General features: G+C 36.7%; 1 protein-coding gene across 11 annotated transcripts in view; it reads right to left on the bottom strand.

Annotated features, from left to right (window-relative positions):
* chl1b (cell adhesion molecule L1-like b) overlaps window positions 1-21,694 on the bottom strand; it is a 113,769-nt gene that overhangs the window by 7,514 nt on the left and 84,561 nt on the right. For 6 of the 11 annotated variants that reach the window (XM_048198872.1, XM_048198879.1, XM_048198874.1 and 3 more), the window contains 9 exons: window positions 19,103-19,325; window positions 17,427-17,539; window positions 17,029-17,233; window positions 15,241-15,363; window positions 9,379-9,555; window positions 4,944-4,973; window positions 4,447-4,521; window positions 657-764; window positions 25-186 (listed from right to left, as the gene is read on the bottom strand). In XM_048198872.1, the coding sequence (XP_048054829.1) occupies window positions 25-186; window positions 657-764; window positions 4,447-4,521; window positions 4,944-4,973; window positions 9,379-9,555; window positions 15,241-15,363; window positions 17,029-17,233; window positions 17,427-17,539; window positions 19,103-19,325 (1,216 nt within the window). The remainder of the gene's footprint in view (window positions 1-24; window positions 187-656; window positions 765-4,446; window positions 4,522-4,943; window positions 4,974-9,378; window positions 9,556-15,240; window positions 15,364-17,028; window positions 17,234-17,426; window positions 17,540-19,102; window positions 19,326-21,694) is intronic. The other 5 variants (XM_048198877.1, XM_048198878.1, XM_048198881.1 and 2 more) reach the window with 5 other exon arrangements.

The raw sequence follows: 21,694 nt of genomic DNA, 5'->3' as shown, positions 1-21,694 counted from the left end.
TCTCGGAGACTGTTTTCTCCTCACCTTTCACCCTGGTCCTGATAACGTCTTCAAAAATACTAGAATTATCAACCCAGCTTTTAGTCATAAGACGCACTGTGTATTCAGTCCCAGGTTCGAGCCCTTCAATGATGTGGAAAGTCTTAGAAGAGTTTAGCGCATCGGATATCTTCCAGTTACCTTCACCTACAAGATGTGCATAGTGGGTGAAGTGGTGTTAGTATGCTACAAATCTCTACTGCCTATATACAGGCAAAACAGTAAACAATTATTAGGGCTTCTAAATTAACACGTTCATTTGGGTACAAGTAATTCTTTAAAAAGTGCAACTGAAAATTTAACCTACAGGTATATGTAAATTTAATCAAAATCATGTAATTTATTCATTAAAAAAAAAAAAAAAAAATTGACAGCCCTAATAATTATAATATATTTTACATATATATTCAGTTGCAAATATGAATATAAAATTGAATCCATACATCGACTTCATAAATCTATGATAATACGCTAAAGGCTACACAAATCACTAAGGAACTTATTTTTGACTGAACAAATACTGTTAAATGGAGAATTTAGACAAGTGCGAGAAATACTACTGAACTTTGAGGTATAATTAACAAGAACTAGAATGAAGAACAGTAAGAAATGCTTACGGTTGTTCATAAAGGCAACATATAACTCTGACTCCGTCTGCTCTGTGCCTGGAATCCAGCTGATATTTGCAAAGTTGTGACTAACTGAGGTGCTAATATTCAAAACAGCTGAGAGAAGAGAGAAATGACACAGTGGGTTAGTACTGTAAATGACACAAGGAAGGGTTGCTTGTTAGATACAGTTAGACTTGGAGGAGAAAGATTGCCTTCTTTATTTTCTTAATATTCACTGTAATATACAGTATGAACGTTGCCAGATATTACTTTAATGAAACGCTGCTTATTAGCATTGCCATTATTTTCAATTTGTGATGCACTGTCAAGTCGCAATGAACTGCTAATGGAAAGAGTATCACAGTAACATTGTCCTAACCAGACGTGATACTATAAGGATACAAATAATTAAAGCTGTTTTTTTGTATGTTTGTAAGTTTTTTCACAACCTTTTAAATACATTCATTTTAGCAGTGAATGACATCACCAGTGAAGTAAGAAAAGTTAGTGTTTATACAAAAATAAAGTAATTACCAGTTTGACAAACATACTGTACACTGTAAACCTGAATAAGTTGGAAAAACTCAAAAAGAAAAAAGAAAAAAAGAATTTAAAGTTTAAGTAAGCAGAACATGCAGATATTTATTTTGTACTCATACATTTTAATTGCTCTTAACTTGAAATATTTGAGTAAACTAATTCATATACTTAACTTATGTAATCAAAATTGATCATACTTATAAATTATCATGTAATCCCAATTTAATCCTTTTTTTGTAGTGGAAAATTGGCTAGCTTTAACTAGCTAATTCATTAAATGCTAGATTGCTGATTGGTGACTCAATGCTTTGATAAAATTTAAGTTTGTCTAAATGAAAAGAAACAAGTTCATAAAACTCAAAACAATGAAACAATTCAGATTACTTAAAATGTGTCAGTTTTGTGAACACAAAACAAAAAGAAAGTTCTAAATACTCGTAGAAGTTACTTTGATTGAACTAGTTTGTTTAATTTGAGTTGGCTCTACTCAAAACAATTAATTATTTTGAGCATCAGGGTTTACAGTGTAACTGTAATTTTGTCATGTGAATGTAGCATTAAACATTAAAAGTGTTTTTATTGGCTGGGATTTTATGTTGCAGGGCATTTTAACTTTCACTGTGGTCAGACTAATTACTTGTTGCTGGAAACCCGAGATTCGAGGCTGGATAGGACATGGCATGAAGAAAATTAGCATGATGGGATGTCACAAACAAATGGCGGATCTTCAGATGGTGGAATGGAATGCAGTTTAATTTCCATCAGAAACATAGCTGCGAGTCTTCTGTAATTAAATGACTAATTAACGAGCTGAAATAATGATGTGCTCGTTACACTGGGCGAAATAAGATGAAATAATAAGAGATAATTCTAGACAGTGTCGCTGAGTAATAATTACGCAGTCACTGAGTTCCGAGAGCCGCAGAAAGACCTGAACCGTTTCTATTCAGGAAGCCAAAAGTATTCAACTTGGACAATTGCTACCTACACGGCTTGCCACCGGAGCTATATCAATCACAGATAACTTGTGTTTTCATCACCTTCAGGTGTAGCAATTAGGCAGACTGTTGTCTGCTGTCAAAACTCATTACCACACATCTCAATCACCCAACACCTCTCCCTTTGGGCAAAACATGCAAATGGAACACATTTATTCTAAGGCTCTTTTCAGGAATTCATCTGCACCGAAGGACCGTACCTACCCTGCCGCATGCTCAAATGACATCCCCTAATCGTGATGCGTTTCCATCCACCCTGTTATTGTAGAAATTGCGTTAATCATCGGTGCGGTGTGACACCTTTGCTTGACACGGAAATGGTGCCATAAATATTGAGCGAGCTAGTTGGAGGTTTGTCAGTCCACATCTGCTGCCACAGCGGGAGGGAGGAAAGCTCGCGCCACACGTGTCCTGAGAGGCTGGTACCGAAAACCACTTTTGTGGGGAAAAGTAGGCGCTGAATTTAAACGGTTTCCTCTTATCCACTTAGCAGCCACTTCTGTGCAACATCAGCACTGTTCCTCTGTCCCCCGATAAGCCCCAATAAATCAAATCTCAACACTTTGGCTATATACAGCATACAGTACACAATTGTTGGTGACTATATACACTATACAGTACACTATTGTTGGGGATCAGTAAGATTTTTTTTTTTTTTTGAACAAAATACAATTATTCAGCAAGCATGCATTAAATTGACCAAAAGAGACAGTAATGATTTTTGCAGTGTTACAAAAATCTATTTCAAATAAATGCTGTTCTTGTGAACTTTCTATTCATCAAGGAACACTAAAAAAAACTGTTTTCCAACATTTATCTCAAGAAATGTTTCATATCATCCCAATATGGCGCTGACATCTTGTGCTGATTTGGGACCTGAGTCTGCGCAGTAGTGAACTCGGGACCCGATTCTGAGCAGTAGTGAGCATGAAGTGGAGTCTATCAAAGCCCCAATCACACTCGCACGGAATTATTTAGTACAGTTTACTGCAGAAAAACTTACTATGTCAATGTGGAATAAACAGTAATGGAAATGTAGAAATTGAAGTTAAAGCTCCAGTCTCCTCCCGAAAATCCCCAAAAAAGTCAGTTGGTGCCTCATTGACTACTTTGCTCAGAGAAGCTGTCAATCACAGCTGTCAATTATGGTGTCACATCCCTGTTTTTATAGCATCAAATAACTAAAACCAAACGTATTTAAAAAAATGACCACTTAAACTTACATCAGCGTGATAAAAACTACATAAAATGACAGAAACTAATTATTTGAAGTGTAATTTAATTGTTTAATTTGTCTCACGTCCCATTAAATTACATGGAGAGGGCGGGGTTTATGACCTATACTGGGACCAACCACCTGGGGGCGATTGAGATGCTTTGGCTTCACTTTTCAGGACTTGTGCGGCACGCTTGGTTGCAGTAAACCTGCACAACATTCTTGAATGAATAATTAGATGCACGCTGGTCTGTTATTGTAGGGACATCGACTTTACATTTTCACACCCCTAAACATGACGCGGAACAAAACAATCTGTGATTGGTTGTGTTACACGTCAGTCAAATGTCCTCTCGGGTGGTCCTTGGCCAATGAAAGATGTGATACAGTCCAGACCAGTGGTCTCCAAACTCCTGAAGAGTTTAGCTCCAACTTGCCTCAACACACCTGCCTGGAAGTTTCTAATATGCCTTATTAGACCTTGATTAGCTGGTTCAGGTGTGTTAAATTGGGGTTGGAGCTAAACTCTGCAAGACAGTGGCCCTCCAGGACCGAGTCTGGAGACCCCTGGTCCAGACCTTCTGCGTCAGTCTGAAGGTCTGGCTATGCGAGACTACGCACATAATATGCATGTGCATGATGTCACTGTTTTCACAAATTTGTGTTTTTGTAGTTTACATGATAAAAATATCGATTTCAAAAACTTGCACTGTGAAAAGTTTGCATTTTCAGGCCCCCAAAATGCTGTTGCTGCGTAAATGAATGGCCAAAACGCATAAAAAGGCAATAATAATAATTAATTTTAATAATATTTCACAATATTACTGTTTTTACTGTATTTTTGATCAAATAAATTCAGCCTTGGTGAGCAAACTGTATGTGGCTTCTTTCAAAAACATTACAAAATCTTTCTGATCCCAAACCTTTGAACAAATGTGTTTCCATTATTACAAATCTGAATATTTGCAGAAACTATTGGCATAAAAAAGCCCAATTTGTTCCTTATTTGTTCTTTCAGACTTGCTGTTGTGTGGTTTAGTACCTATAGAAGAAAGAGTAGCATTAGCCACAGGGGAAACAGTGGTTTTTCTTGAAGGAAATCGTGAGCCAGATTTTCCTGGAAAAAAAGACAGTATTTTAAACGGTTTGAACCGATGTGATATGACTACGAAAGAGTTAGGCCCGTGATGTACTAAATAGGAAGATGCTAAATGCGAAATAAAAATGGTCTGTGTTAGCTGAGACATAGCATTATGCAAGAAATATTTTGATTGGATTGAACTGGATTAAATGGAATAAATCAATTAGTTTCATCTACCAACATAGAGCAGATGACAGGTTAATAGTGAGATTTATCTAATTTAGCAACCATCTATAGAAGGCTTACACAAGGACAGAGGGAAAAAAACACATGAAAATGAAATGATTATTATAGCACATGCATTTTCAAGATAGTGTCCTACAGTACAGCTACAAATTTATCCTCTAGTCTAGTGTGCTAGCTATTTCTAGAGCTAAAGAAAACAGAATACTTCATACTGATGTTGAAAGAGGCCGCATCTGTTGAAGCTGGCAAAACAAAAGCAATAAAGCAGTGAAAAAGACATATTGCAACGACGACAGAAAGACACTAAGATCACAGCAACTTTAGTTCATAAGACAGCTTGTTTATAAGACAGCAGTGCCTGTTACCGAAGCATTAAAGCGAGAATGCAATAGCAAGAAACAAGGAAAAGTATTTAAAAATATGATGTCATACTTTTAAATGTCACACCAGAAATATGAAAGTATTATAAAAGGGTCTTATTTGTATGGCGATGTCGCAGTGATGGTACCAGATGGAAATACCATGGTATGGAATAGCATAGAAACCAAAGTACTTTAAAGAATACAATGGTTTCACCATGTTTCATGGCCAAAAACATGATAGGTGATTCAGAATGGTAATGATTATGTAAGAGAATGTGAAAGACAACTCTCAGATTTGGATTTTCATAAAAAACTCCCAGAAGATCCGACTCAGATTTTTAAAAAACACATTTATGCTGCTCTTGATTTGATGTTACAATCGGGCGAGATTAATAAAAGAGAATTTGAATTCCTTCAAATAAAAAAAATCCTATTATCTCTACATTCTATACCCTACCTAAAAATCCACAAATGTTCAGAATTTCCCCCAGGACGTCCAATAGTATCAGTAATTGGTTCATTAACGTCCTCTATTTCTACATTTGTGGATTTCTTTTTAAGACCATTCTGTGAAAAAATGCCTTCTTTTTTGAAGGATACTATGCCTATGTTGTCTTTCATTGACTCTATAAATCCGGTACCTGAGGACATATTATTGATCTCTTTTGATGTTCAATCTTTATACACATGTATTCCACATAAAGAAGGTATTGAGGCTATGATTCATTTTTTATCTGAACGCGACGATCTGATACCCTCGAATGAATGCATTAAGACACTATCTGAAATTGTACTTTCCTACAACTATTTTATATTTCAGAATGACTTCTTTATCCAAAAAAGAGGTGTGGCCATGGGTAGCACATTTGCACCCTCCTTTGCAAATGGCTGTTTTTGAAGAAAAATTTGTCTTCTACTAATATATTGATTTGGAAGAGATATCTTGGTGATTGTTTTTATCTCTTTAAAGGTGATGTTACACAACTGCATTCCTTTTTTCAATATTTAAATGCTTGCTCCGACTTTTTGACATTTACAATGGAGTTTGACCTAAATAAAATTAGTTTTCTGGATTTTGTGGATAATCAAAGAAGGTAACTACCTCTATACAGAACTTTTCAGAAAACCTACAGCTCGCAATACTTTTCTGAGAGCTGATTCTTATCATTCTTTACCTCTGAAGAACAGCTTACCATATAGTCAAATGTGTCAGATAAAGAGAATTTGCAGCAAACCAGATGATTTTAATAGGAATTTAACGTTTTAAAAGATTTGTTTCACTGTAGAGGATATACTGCTGAGCAAATTCAAGCAGCAGAGACAAAAATTGAGAGTCAATCCCTATTAAAGGAATAATAAGCTGTAAAACTAAATCGGTTATTTATCTTATAACATGCCCATGTAGGAAATCATATGTTGGCAAAACAGCTCGTGAGTTGAAAATGCGCATTGCTGAACATCGTAGCACAATTCGTTGTAGCAACATGAATTATCCACTGGCTGCACATTTTGTTGAATCTAACCATCCCGTTGCCTCTTTATGTTATATAGGTATCGAGCGAGTGTCTCTACCGACGAGAGGTGGCGATCTTGATCGCATTTTACTCAAACGTGAAGCCTATTGGATATATAAATTAAGAACTCTTACTCCTTACGGTCTGAATGTTGAATTTGATCTCAGCTGTTTCTTCTACTTTTTAATGTTGGTGATGTTTCTATTGATACTGACGTGTATTTATTCTTGTCATGTATATTTGACAGTTTTTTAGAATATTAAAGGGATAGTTCACCCAAAAATGAAAATTCTGTCAGTAATTACTCACCCTCATGTTGATACAACCATGTAAGTCTTTCTTTCATCTTCGGATCACAAATTAATATTTTTGTGATTAAATATGAGCGGTGGAATACTCCTCCATTGGCTTTAAGGGGGCCCAAACTTGTCCGTCCAGAAAGTCAGTGAAGAAAATGTTTAAATAGTCCATGCCACTACAGTGGCTCAACCGTACGTTTCTCAAGCGACGATAATACTTTTCGTGCGAAAAAAACAAACAAAAGAACGACTTTATTCAACTATTCATTTTCTCTCTTGTAGGCCTCTGACGTTAGTTCACGAGAGCTCCATGACGCATGCGCGAGAACTAAACTGACTACTTCTTCTTCTACTACTACTTGTTACTGGCTGCTCACTCCTTAGGAGTATTACCGCCACCTAGTGTTCAAGATGAAGTGCTGGCATAGCCGGAAGCGCTAAACTTTGTTTACAAGCAGGTGAACATATCATAACATATGTATCATGACTTTAACAATTACCACATACTGCTTCTACTTACCTTGTTGGTCTGTATAAACAAGTTGGGCACAGCTGTTGATTTCAGTAATCTTTTTTGTTGAACTGATTTGAAGTCGTCTGGAGAGAAATGTTCACTGCACAACTTCATGTGCTTGACGAAATTAATCGGTAAATTAACATCCCGTTGAACAGCCAGCAGCCATAGATTCAGTCGCTCACGATCATTTGATGGGAAACGGTGAAAGGTAAGCCGTTCATTTTGTGGCAATGTTAAGGCACCTTTACGTTTACTCGTTAGTTTTTCACGATTCGGACATCCAGGAAATGCACACTTTCTAACCATTGTAAACAATTACTTAGAGCGAGACCAAAAGCACGATCAATGTCGAATTCAATAGCTTACATACAGCGCGCGCGTTCACCTGCTTGTAAACAAAGTTTAGCGCTTCCGGCTATGCCAGCATTTCATCTTGAACACTAGGTGGCGGTAATACTCCTAAGGAGTGAGCAGCCAGTAACAAGTAGTAGTAGAAGAAGACCGTCGTCAGTTTAGTTCTCGCGCATGCGTCATGGAGCTCTCGTGAACTAACGTCAGAGGCCTACAAGAGAGAAAATGAATAGTTGAATAAAGTTGTTCTTTTGTTTGTTTTTTTCGCACGAAAAGTATTGTCGTCGCTTGAGAAACGTACGGTTGAGCCACTGTAGTGGCATGGACTATTTAAACATTTTCTTCACTGACTTTCTGGACGGACAAGTTTGGGCCCCCTTAAAGCCAATGGAGGAGTATTCCACCGCTCATATTTAATCACAAAAATATTAATTTGTGATCCGAAGATGAAAGAAAGACTTACATGGTTGTATCAACATGAGGGTGAGTAATTACTGACAGAATTTTCATTTTTGGGTGAACTATCCCTTTAATTGTTTGATTGTAGATTTAACTGGGATTAATTGTATGCACCTGTTGATGTCTACTTATGCTCTCTCTATTCTGAGTGAAATTACACCTTGACAAAGGCTTTTTGCCGAAACGTTGGTGAATAAACTGTTTGCAAGTTGAGTGTGCAGTCATATTTCTCATATACATTTGGACTTATCCCTCCTGACTGGCACCTCAGACGGCAGTGCGTTTGTTTCAAAAACATGATATTGCCATGGAAACATGTCCAGAAATACATGGAAATACTTTTAAAATAAAACATTATTATCCTCATTCACGCAGTTGTGGTTAAATTAAACCGATTTTTCACTAACTGTATTTTCTTGATGTATGCTGATCATGTTTACGTCTACTGTAGGCGGTTGTTTCCCATTGACACATAAAGATATCTCTCCTCACATCAGAGCAGTCATTTGTTTTCTTGACTGTTTTCAATTACTCTGCCGAATATTGGTATTATGCCTTGGGATTTTCATCTCGATCATATTTCTTCCGTAAATACAACTTCCTATATGAACCCTCAGTGAAATGGAAATAAACAGCACTTTATCAACAATCTGCTAACTGCCGATGATAAGTATGTTGCATTGAACCATTAATCATGATAAATGTGCTGTAAATTCACAGTTGTGTGGTTTTTCCATTTAATATATATATTTTTATGTTGATTACCAACTTATTTCTTCGTCTGTAATAATAACAATCCAACATTTCCATTCCCAAAGGCAAAATATTATTTCTTCTTCCTTTCGCAGGCAAGCTTTTACCCTCAAATCAATAAGTGCTTGGTCTTCCAAGACAGTGATGAATGCAGCCCAGTCGCACACAGTTATGATATTGTTTAGCTATAAAGAAATGCTTAGATGGGCATATGAAAAGCTTGGTGAGATGGGAGGTCGAAATAATGTCCCCTGCATTCGCCGGGTCGATGCCCATAACAACAGCAACTTGGTCATCCATGTCAGAGAGCCAGATTCCCTGTCCTTTGGAATGCCACAGGCTGACTCCCCGGAGAGGACCCCACCCCTGAGCAGCTGCTGCCCCGTACTCACTTGCTTCAGGGACAGTGGTGCGCTCCTCGCTGGCAGCTGGTCCGCAGCCCACCCGCGTGCAACACCGTAGGTAAAACTTGTATTTGCTCAGTGCTTCCAGGTCCTGGAGTTGCAGCTTATTGCTGTCAGCAGAGATGTTGACGGTCATCGGAGGACCTAGTTCCTCCGTGTCATTTACTAAACAGGAAAAGGAAACAGCGTATCATCAGTGCATTTCTAAACTATTAATATAGTTCCACATATTAGAAATATCACACAGATTATAAACCAGAAAGAAAGATGTGCAGCAAAGCGACATGTGTTCATCATGTGTTATGGTTGGTCGCTCAGCTGGACGGGTAGCAGGAAGGCTATGTCATTGAAATGTCAGATGTGTTTAGTCAGCCAGAGGTCAAATTCATTTTTTTTCTACTGACACAGACTGACAGTCTTCACTAGGATTGTCACAATACCCAAATTTCAGTAGTGGATGACAACAGGGTTGTCACAATACTATGACTTGTGGTACAATACAAAAGTATCACAATGCCACTTACTGTATGTTGTTTGGACGTGTTATCGGATGTCATATTTTTATTATTTTTTAATGCACAATACTGTACTGTATATAAATAAGTATTTAAACATTTATTTAGTTGTATTGAATATTTGAATATTGTCTTATGTCTAAATTCAACCGCAACTAACACTCCTTTTATTATTAAAGTCCCCATGAAATCAAAATTGATTTTTTTTGGCTTTTAGTATGAATATGTTAGCCTTACTGTTATCTATAAGCTAGTGTGCTCCAAAACAATGACAAAATTTGCATTTAGAAGATATAAGCATTCAAAACTTACATTCTCTCACTTCCGCCAATATGGATCAATAATTTTTATGACATCAGTCGGCACTTCAGTTTAGGGCTGCAGTTTGTCACGCGCATTTCGTCAGTAAAGCCGGTTCCCTGATTACCGCTAAATCGCCATCATCTGCTTTCAAATGGAGCGGCATTTAATAGACAGAACCGTAGATCACTGAAAAGCCACGCAATATCGCATTCATTATCGAAGGCGATTTATCTGCGATATGAACGCGATATTGCGTGGCTTGTCAGTGATCTACGGCTCTGTCTATTAAATGCCGCTCCATTTGAAAGCAGGTGATGGCGATTTAGCGGTAATCAGGGAACCGGCTTTACTGACGAAATGCGCGTGACAATCTCATGCGATATATCGTGCAGCCCTACTTCAGTTTCTCATCACATTTTCTGTCCAATCAAATGCTCTCTAGAAACGTCCTGCCCCCTACATTATAAATAGACGCTGAAGCTGCGGCTAAAATTGGTCACTTGTTCACACATTTACTATTTTCTACATGGTGAATGTTGTGAATGAACTGAATTGTTGTGAATACGGAACAAGACGCGACTGACAAATGCTTTGACTAGCACTATCAGTCACAGGAAAACCCCTTAACTGTTAAAGAATGCAGGTAATAAACTCGTTCAATCAATCTCTTTTTCACAATACTCTTCTACTGTACATAATACAGTAAGCTTCAAAGGAACAATATAAATTGAGAACAAACAGTTTACGTTGCTAAGAGTGGTTGCTAAGGGTGTTGTGTAGTGATACACAGAACCGTTGGGTGAAACGGTCATAGCCATGTTTTATCGTGAATAAAACACAGCTATTGACCAATCAGAATCATTGCCGCATACCAGAAAACTCATCTGACCCATTTTAATTCTGCACAGAATATATATTTTGAAGCGATATGGAGGAGATTAGGAGGAGAAAACTGCGACATTACCGAGCTCAACGGCTCTGGACGAGCTGCGATATAAACAAAATGCTATTGGCTATTATAAAAAAGGGGAGGAGATATTCGATATGTCCCACCCTGTCTTCCTGTTTCAGTGGAAATTACATCAACACATTGGATAAACACTTCAGTGGGCCTTTAAAGTTAAATAACTATAAAAATGTAATATTTTTTCAAGCAATTATTGATGAACAGTCAGAAATAGGGAACAAAGAATTAAATTAAGAGATTTTTCTTGGCAGTATTGTTGTATGATTTTATATATTAGATGCAAATTTGGACACAAACCAGATTTTTTATTATTTATTTATTTTTAATTTTTTTTGCATTCACTCATGACAAACCAATTGTCTATGCATTAATAACCTCGGCAAGAACTGCATTTGACCTTTCACGCACATGCATCACAGCAAGGGACGAGCGTTATTCACAGATCATGCACACACATACCAATGTGTGCGTTTGAAAGTAGCCATCAGTCAAGACAGGACTTGAGAATCAAATTAAGTACTACAGATTAAAACATAATTTCCTGTGCATGTGATATGAAGCTATTATGCTTATGCAACAAACAGGTTTGAGTCTGCCCTGCAACATGTTCTGATTCTCCATGTCTTCCAAATAATTCTCTGTCAAATAAAAATAAATAATAAAAAAACACTAGTTCTGTAATTCACAATGTGCAAATTTTCACAATGTGTGATTTCAGCATAGTTGGATCTGGCTGCGAGCCATCTGTGCAGTGGCTCTTTAATCCCAGTTGCTATTTTCCATTCGATGGGTACAGCTGTGTGCTCTCTCGCTAGCATTTTACACACCACTTTCTTCAAGGGGACTTCAATGAGCCCACTTCAAAGAGAACACAATGGTTGTAGCAAGCTCTCCTGATGAAAATGTTGCTTCTTTTAATACGCAACCTGACACTTGGCCTCAATGATCAGCCGCAGCATCAAACACAATTAGCTGACGAGGCCTCCCAGACTGTGCGCATCATAATCAGCTTCGTCATCACTCCTGCTGGGATCTGGTTACGTGTTGAACGGTGTGCGTGCCCTGCCTGGTGTTATACTGTGATACGATGCATGTAGAACAGCGTAGGGTCAGTGTGAAAAAGGGTGTCAGGATGGTATACCGGGTCATAAAAGTTTTTCCCATGAGGTCTGCACTATCTACGTGCCATGATTTGGGAAACCCTAGTGTAGACAATCTTAGATCTTAGGTACAGTGTTGCACGTACAGAGTTTTGAATTGAGATAAAAATACCGAAAAAAAATCTTTTTGGTCACCTGTATGTCGTGAGAATGTTAATTAACGTAAGAAAACTGTGAACATGTGAATGTGTTGTTAAAGGGATAGTTCACCCAAAAATGAAAATTCTGTCACTAGACAGTTGACAGTAGCCATTGACTTCTATAGTATTTTTTTCTTCCTACTATGGAAGTCAATGGCTGCCGTCAACTGTCTTACCAGCATTCTTCAAAATATCTTCTTTTTATTTCATGGGAAGAAAGAAACTCATACAGGTTTGGAACAACATAAGGGTGAGTAAATGATGACAAATTTTCATTTTTGAGTGAACTATCCCTTTAAATTAATGAAAAATTAACTTGGGGAGTAAGTATTTTAGGTTAAAAGGGTTTGGCTGACAAAATAACAGGGGCAGATCTATTTTTTGAAAAAAAAAAAAAAAAAAAGACTAAATTAAGGGGAACTAATTTTAAAAACATTTTTCCTATAGTAGCACAATCTGAAAAGTGGGGGATAACACAATATAAAATGTATACGCTTTGCTCGTGAATATTAATTAGCAGTAGTCATTCACCCAGTAGTCTAACTGATTTGCTGAAAAGTAGGCATACACTGCAAACCCCCCCCCCCCCCCCCAAAAAAAAACCTAAGTGGTAACACTAGTTTAGAATCAAATTCTCACTATTGACTGTTGCTTATTATCATGCAGATTACTAGGATATTGGCTGTTTATTAGTATTTATAAAGCATATATTAATGCCTTATTCTACATGACCAATGACCATATTCTACATCGCTAATTCTACCCAATTCCTATCCAATACCTAAACTTAACAACTACCTTGCTTACTATTAATAAGCAGTAATTAGGAGTTTATTGAGGCAAAAGTCATAGTTAATAGTTAGTTAATAGTGAGAATTGGACCCTAAACTAAAGTATGAATGTTTCTTCACAAGTTTTCTGTTGAATTCTCCAATTAAAATATCAAAACAAGATTGTTTTTTAATTTTTATTTTATAGTTAAGCAAGTGAAAAAAAAAATCTGCTAGTGCATTAAGACAAAATACACTTATATTCAAGATACAATCTATGCAAACAAGTCATAATATCCTATGCAAATTCTCTTTTCAAGTAAATTTGAAGAGTTTGGTTCCAAAACGCAATAAACGGCATTTTCAAAAAAATTGAGTTTCTGCCAAAATCAGTATTGTATCTTGTCGGTATTGAAAAGTGATTTATTAATTTTGCGCAAAATGCGTTATCCGTCGTGTTATTCTGTAATGTTTTCTCCCTTTCTTTCCAAAACGCAACAAACGCCAGTCTCCCTTCTCTTCAGAACGCAATATATCCGCTCAACCAATCACATCGCACCGTTCCACGCACTGTAAACATTGAAGCCATTTTTAATACCAGTGCACTCAACAAATTGGTCATCCATGTCAATGTTTATTTAATCGTGCAGTGACGCCAGATACTCTTTAATCGGTAATAACAAATAACTTATAACATTAACAAGATGGCCCGTTGAATTCATTTTGGGAGCGACAGCTGAATGTATTTTTAGTAAAATGTCTGTATATAAGATAAATATTGGCAAAGTTTAGACTCTGTCATATATGTGAATCAACTTACTTTGTTGTGTATTTTCAACTTTTATATTGATGCATTAATTGCATTTTGAGATAAAAAATAATAAGTTTTTATAATAAACTTTTTAAAATCAGAATGTAGATTTGAATTTTTAATGTTTTTATAACCAAAAGATGCTATGTGAAAGTCTGAAACAGAAAATAGTGATTTTCATCTTGCCACTTTCTTGGTAAAGAAAATGCCTTTTTGCTCAGATTAATCAAAATGGAGTTATTGCGTTTTGGAACCAAACTCTTCATTTCTTGTTTCAAGGATTTTTAGATATTTTAACTTGAAAAAGGCTGGACTGCTTTTACCTTCTGCGATGATGCTTGCCTCTGTTAGAGAGGTTTTGTTTTATGTGGTCGGCTACAATTATGCTTAATTTTACAATTAAAATTTGAATATTAAAATCTATATCCTGAATCCTGAAAAAAAATACATCTTGCTATTTAGAGATATGCTATATTCCCTAGTGCATCACTTAACTATTAATATGATGTGCACTGTTAACCCGCCACAATATGTAATCAGTGGTCTTATTCACTGTAAATCTTAATTAAAACCAAAGCGTACTCTAACGGCATGCAGTAAATAGCTGTTTAATTCACTAGTGTGCATTCAATTCAGTATAACAGGACTTGCAAAAATAAGTAAATTGAGTGAGGAAACTCAAAGAAGTCAAAGTAATTATTTTCCATAAATCATTTAGCAAATACATCTGTGTCTTATTGAGGTCCTACGCAGTCATAATACTGAAGTGTCTGTTGAATATAAGATGCAACTGCCAACCCTAAGGTAGGTGGCGCAACAATATCTCCTAGTGGTGAGACGTAGGCATCACTTGATGTAATGAGACATGGAGTATAAAAGAGCACTTTGCTGTTTTCCTATGTCCAAATCTGCATCTGCATCATGGGGAACATGTTGATACAGGGCAATAGCTTTTTTATGCTCTCTGTGCCATAAAAATGTACATTCTGTAGTCTGGCCCTTTAAGTGACAAGTGGTTTGTGGTTTTACTGTAGAATCACTATAATGACCAGTAATACTGCTGTGGCATGGGCCACGTCAGAAATGCATATGAGGAAAGCTGTTTACTCAAACCCCTGCACATAACCCTAACAGAAAGATGTAGTGAGGGTTGTGAACAGAATGGAAATGCAATGTTAACATACTTAGCTGATATTGGAGGATGTAGCCAATTAGGACTCCATTTGCGTCAACTGGAGAAGACCAGGTCAAGGTGACCTTGTGTTTCTGGATGTTTGAAACACTGAAAGCAGCTGGTTGACCAGGTACTGAATGTAAGGAAAGAAAGAAAGATTTGACAGGTATATTTATTTATTTAAAGGAACATTTGACACACATATGGTAATTACACAGCCCTGCATCTTGAAAGAAAATGAATTGCAAAAAAAAAAAAAAAAAACTATTACCTAATTAAATGAAGTTGAGTTCAAAAATATCAATCAAAACTTTGCATCATGCATCATTTAATTATATGTATCAGCTTTAATGCACTTATCAAAATAAACTTTCTTTGACTGTTTCAATGAAAAAAACTGACAAAAAGAAGTATTTAAAATGTATAAGTTAACTTTTATTCTGCAAAGCAGTGGACAAATATGTTCAAATTCTCTATTTAATATCAAATAACTTTATATAAACACAAGTTTATGTAAGCAATAAGGTGCGAGGCTTTGCTGTATCATGAATACGATGTGAAGCGGAGTGCCTGCAACCCCTTCAGCCGTGACTTATTCACGATACAGCACTAGCCTCGAGTACCTTATTGCTTTCATAAAATGGTTACCACACAATATTCATTTATAAAATACAAATATTAAAGCCAAAAATATGTATCAATGCAACATTCATGAAGTAAAATCACTAAAAGCCTACCTTCTGCCGGAAAAAAATAGTCCCTGACCGTGAACAGCAACAGAAGTTACATTATTACGCCATTAGATGGCAGCAAAGACTGTCTTTATGAGTGTGTCAGTAGCGAAGATTTTTACATTGAAAAGACTGAATTGTTGTGAACACGGAACAAGACGCAACTGATAAATGCTTTGACTAGCGCTGTCAGTCACGGGAAAACCCCTTAACTGTTAAAAGGACAAGATAATACATTGGACATTTAAACTGATTTTTTATTATGAACACAGGACTGACCTGAAGGAAAATGCTAAATCTGAATGCAGGTAACAAACTCGCTCACTCGATCTCTTTCTCATAATACTCTTCTACATAATACAGTAAGCTTCAATGAACAATATCAATGAGAACAAACATATGTTTACGTTGATAAGAGTGGTTGCTAAGGGTGTTGTGTAGTGATACACAGAACCGTTGATTGACCAATCAGAATCAAGGACAGGAACTGTTTTATAAAAATAAATAAGCTTTTTTTTCACAAAATCTATAACTTTATGTCACTGTTTGCATGTAGTAAAACAACCACAGATGTGGCAGAAAACATCTGGGTCATTTTTGCAGTTTCTTCTGGCACTTGCCATAATTTTAACCTTGAAATCAGGATTAGGCATAAAATAAGACAATACATAGGCCTATGAAAATTGGCTGGGAATTGTTGTAATTGTTGTAACTTGGCTCTGAGAAACATAGGAATCATGTATTTGTGGCAGTTTTTCTGGTGATTAAGGGATGATACAAGACTTTTTCACCATTGTAGCAAAAATGCTACAAAAATCACATATTTTGTGAGTGAATGACATGCTAGAGCAAAACAGTCACTGTTTTTGGAATCAGCACCCTAAAGTTAGTAAGAAACAAGTACTGGATTTCATTCAGCAAATATGGTGCAGGGAGGTGATATTCATTTGTTTGTTCCAAAACTCTGTGACTGACTTTCTTTTAACTATTTCCATCTCATTTATCACTCCCAGAAGTAATTTATTATGTTTAGCTCAAGTGTTCACACATATGTTCTCCTCACTCACCTCCTTCAGGGGTTTTGAAGCTGACCGGATGACTTCCAGGCCCATTTCCTCTACTGTTAAAGGCCATGACAATGAGGCTGTATTCTGAGAAAGGCCTAAGCCCGGTGATTACAGCGTGGTTCCTCTCGCCTGAGAATGTCGATGTGTGTTTGTCACCGTGTGTCTTCTTTGAGTCCAACAGACTACGAAGCCTCCACAAGCTTACCTACAAGTACATGAGGTTAGATTAGTCCGTAGGTAGTGAAGGTACAGCTGATGAGTAAAAAACAACATGGATTAATACATGTGGATAGCTGTGACAGCTTGCTGGGAAACAAGAGGAGCTTCAAGGTCACAAAATGGGTCATTAGCCTTCAAACCATGGCTAAAAAGCAAAAGACACAATGGTGTGGAATTACCCTGTAGCCCCCCAGATGTCCATTGAGTTTGTCCTTGTGAACATGCTCCCATCTGACCTTCACCATGGTGTTGTTCATTTCCACGGCTACATCCTCTGGAGCTGCTGAGGGGACTATGGACGAATAACATGCAAATGAAATATTACAAATAGCTCTATATAGCTACCTTCAAATTACACTGTTCCTACATCAAGATAATGTCAGTGAATTAGATTCAGCTATATCCACGGAATAAGGACCAAGAAATGTGGTGTAATTTTGTGGGTAATCATGGGAAAAACTGTGGTGGGGGTAATAGTTGTTTACGTGGAGTTATGGACTGTAATATTGTTTTTATGCTTTGTAACTACATTCTGTTATCAAACACAATGCAAATTGCCTACACAACAGTTATTTGCCATACACAATCTAAGTAATATATATAAACAACACTCCACATTCACAAGCTCACAGACACTATATATAACACTTCCTAATGGAAAGAGGGAATAAATCCCAGTCAACACCAGTGTTGGGGAAACAAGTGTACCTTGCCAAGCTAAGCTACTGATAAATTAAAAAGGTTAAACTATAATTAACCTGAAAAGGTAGTTAATAAAAAGTAGATAAATACATTGATAGAAGAAATATTTTTTAAAATAATTAACTATTAGGTTTAGGACCCAAAAATTAGAAGATTTTACACACTGTATCATCAACAGTACTTGTGAAGTATTGCATTCGAGTCGTTTAGTTATATATATATATATATATATATATATATATATAGTTGTTATAACCATTAAAAAAAATATGGAAGCTTGTTTCTGCCTTTTTTTTCTATTGCGAGTTATAAAATCAGAATTGCGAGATATAAACTCACAATCACGAGTTATAAAGTCAGGTGAACCATCCAAACGAATTGATTCACTAGAATGAACCGTACTTTTATTCCTTCAGGTTGCTAAGCTTGAAATCCGCATGCACAAAACTGCGATTTAGCATTAATTTGCTTATTTTCATTTGGGGAGTAAATCAGTTACTTCCGCAACACTGGCAAACATGCGCTAAGATAAGAGAGAAATAAGAAAGAGGGAGACTGAGAGCGAAAAGGGGACTAAACTAAGCGTATTGCACAGAGACGTAGTAAGTGACCTGAGATAACATCGGGAGGGCAACTCCAAAAGAAAACTGAAGGCAAGAGAATAATTACAGTCGCAAATGTAAATAGCTCATAGCCATGATAACATTTCATTTGTTAGTCTACAAAGACTCTGAGTGAGGAAATCGTTCCCCCTTGTGCAATTTAATATCCTCAATAAGGCAAAACAAATCGGGGTATCAGCGCTGCGTTTGGATATTGTTTAAAGGCAAGATGGTATTTCATCAGCGTTCTTTGCCCTCTAGGTGTGTTGATATTCTCGTCACACATGTACTGCACTTTCGCTAGGGGGTGGGGGGTGGGTGTTTCCGTTTACAGGCATTGCTTATTTGCAATGTAACAAGACCCTTACAGACAAAGAAAAGGTTAGGAAAAAAATAAGATGTGCCTTTCAAATTCTTCACCTACTTTGTATGCTCTCAAAGGTAAACATGCACAATGCTTTGACAGTGAGTGAAATGTCAATGGTATTGGCTTATTTGAATGCACACTCATCTCCACAACTCGGACACAATGGAGGTTGTTTCCTACTTACAATCCTCTCCTGAGTATCCCGTTATTATTTTGGGGTCCGGACCCCAGCCTGCGTGGTTCCTGGCTTGAATTTTGATCTCGTAAAGGACGAACGTCGGGGTGTTTTTAACCACAAACAAGTGCCTCTTCACCATGTGCTCCACCCAGTCCTCTCCGGCGCCTTGTCTTCTGTAGCTTACTTTGTACTCCAGACCAGGCCCGTTGTGTTCAATAGGTGACAATGGCTGTGACAAGAGTACAAAAGAGCTCGGTTAGCTGACGGGAAACAGTAAATCAAAGGAAATAACATTTAGTTGCTCAAACACTTGCTGTTTTTATTTTCTCAGCCTCAGAGGGCACGCTTATAGAACTTTCACTCGCTGACTATATGACCCAATTGCACACAAAGTAACCAAAATTTACAATCAGAATGGCTAACTTTTACACCTTTTACAGAAAAAGGATGAACTTTTCTTTTTTAATTTGTCCAAGTTTATATAATGAGCATCTGAAGGTGGTTAGTGGCAAGTTAGCTATACATCCCTGAATAGAACTGTATATTCATGCTTTGTTTTCTTGGTTATGTTATATTCTTCGAAATAACCTGAATTCTGATGAGAAATTGTAGGATTTAAAATGATTTTGAAAGAAGTCTCTTATGCTCACCAAGGCTGCATTTATTTGAAAACAAAAAAACAAAAAACAGTAATATTGTGAAATACTATTACAATTTAAAGGTGCCATCGAACGTTTTTTTACAAGATGTAATATAAGTCTAAGGGGTCCCCTGAATGTGTCTGTGAAGTTTCAGCTCAAAATACCCCATAGATTATTTTTAATAAATTTTTTTAACTGCCTATTTTGGGGCATAATTAGAAATGCGCCGATTCAGGTTGCGGCCCCTTTAAATGCTCACGCTCCCCGCCCACGGAGCTCGCGCTTGCCTTAAATAGTGCATAAACAAAGTTTACACTGCTAATATAACCCTCAAAATGGATCTTTACAAAGTGTTCGTCATGAATACTGCATGCATGCGTCAGATTATGTGAGTATTGTATTTATTTGGATGTTTACATGATTCTGAATGAATTTGAGGCTGTGATCCGTGGCTAACGGCTAATGCTACACTGTTGGAGAGATTTATAAAGAATGAAGTTGTGTTTATGAATTATACAGACTGCAAGTGTTTAATAATGAAAATAACGATGGCTCTTGTCTCCGTGAATACAGTAAGAAACAATGGTAAATTTAACCACATTTAACAGTACATTAGCAACATGCTAACGAAACATTTAGAAAGACAGTTTACAAATATCACTAAAAATATGTTATCATGGATCATGTCAGTTATTATCGCTCCATCTGCCATTTTTCGCTATTGTTATTGCTTGCTTACCTAGTCTGATGATTCAGCTGTGCACATCCAGACGTCCTGCCCTTGTCTAATGCTTGAACATGAGCTGGCATATGCAAATATTGGGGGCGTACATATTAATGATCCCGACTGTTACGTAACAGTCGGTGTTATGTTGAGATTCGCCTGTTCTTCGGAGGTCTTTTAAACAAAATGAGACTTACATAAGAAGGAGGAAACAATGGAGTTTGAGACTCACTGTATGTCATTTCCATGTACTGAACTCTTGTTATTTAACTATGCCAATATAAATTCAATTTTTAATTCTAGGGCACCTTTAAAATAACGATTTACTATTTTAATACATTTTAAAAAGTCATTTATTCCTGTGACAACCAAGATGAATTTTCAGCAGCCATTATTCCAGTTTTCAGTGTCACATGATCCTTCAGAAATCTTTCTATTATACTCATTTTGTGCTCAATAAACATTTCTTATCAAACATTTCTGAAAACAGTTGTGCAGCTTAATATTTTTGAGGAAACATTTTGATGAATGTTTTGTGATACATTTTTGAAGTTCAAAAAGCAGCAATTATTTGAAATAGAAACATTAATGTCTTAAGTGTCACTTTCGATCAGTTTAATGCATCCTTGCTGACTGAAAGTATTAAAGGGGTGGTTGATTATGATTTCACTTTTTTAACTTTGGTTAGTGTGTAATGTTGCTGTTTGAGCATAAACAACATACAAAGTTACAATGCTCAAAGTTCAATGCAAAGGAAGATATTTTTCTTTAAAAAAATTCAGTTTAAGGACTAAAACAAACAGCTGGTAGGGTCTAAAAAAAAATGTACATAAACATTGCTTCACAAACGAGGGTCAATTAAACGCTGGATTTGCACAAAATATTAACATGACGGCACATGATGAGTTGAATCAACTCCACGGCAACTGCATAAATTTATCAACTACCCTTTCAGAAACTTTCAGTTGCTTTCTAAAAGTTGTAAGTTCTTTCTGTCTCTCTATCAGTGTCAGAAAAATATAAGGATGAATACCGTTACTGACAATCTTCATTTTGGCTGCGTGAGATTGTGAGAGCAACTGAAGCGCAAGCTGTTAAAGCTCCACCCTCTTTTGGAAAGCGGGCCGGGAGCATCAGCTCATTTCCATTTAAGGGACACAGACAAAAATAGCGTGTTTTTGCATATATATGTGTATATATATTTTCCTGCTGTTTGTCTGTACAACATTTGTG

The sequence above is a fragment of the Megalobrama amblycephala genome, linkage group LG8 (assembly GCF_018812025.1).
Source record: "Megalobrama amblycephala isolate DHTTF-2021 linkage group LG8, ASM1881202v1, whole genome shotgun sequence".
NCBI classification, from domain to species: Eukaryota; Metazoa; Chordata; class Actinopteri; order Cypriniformes; family Xenocyprididae; genus Megalobrama; species Megalobrama amblycephala.
The sequence above is the reverse complement of the archived record's forward strand: the minus strand, read 5'-3'. Positions and strand labels throughout refer to the sequence as shown.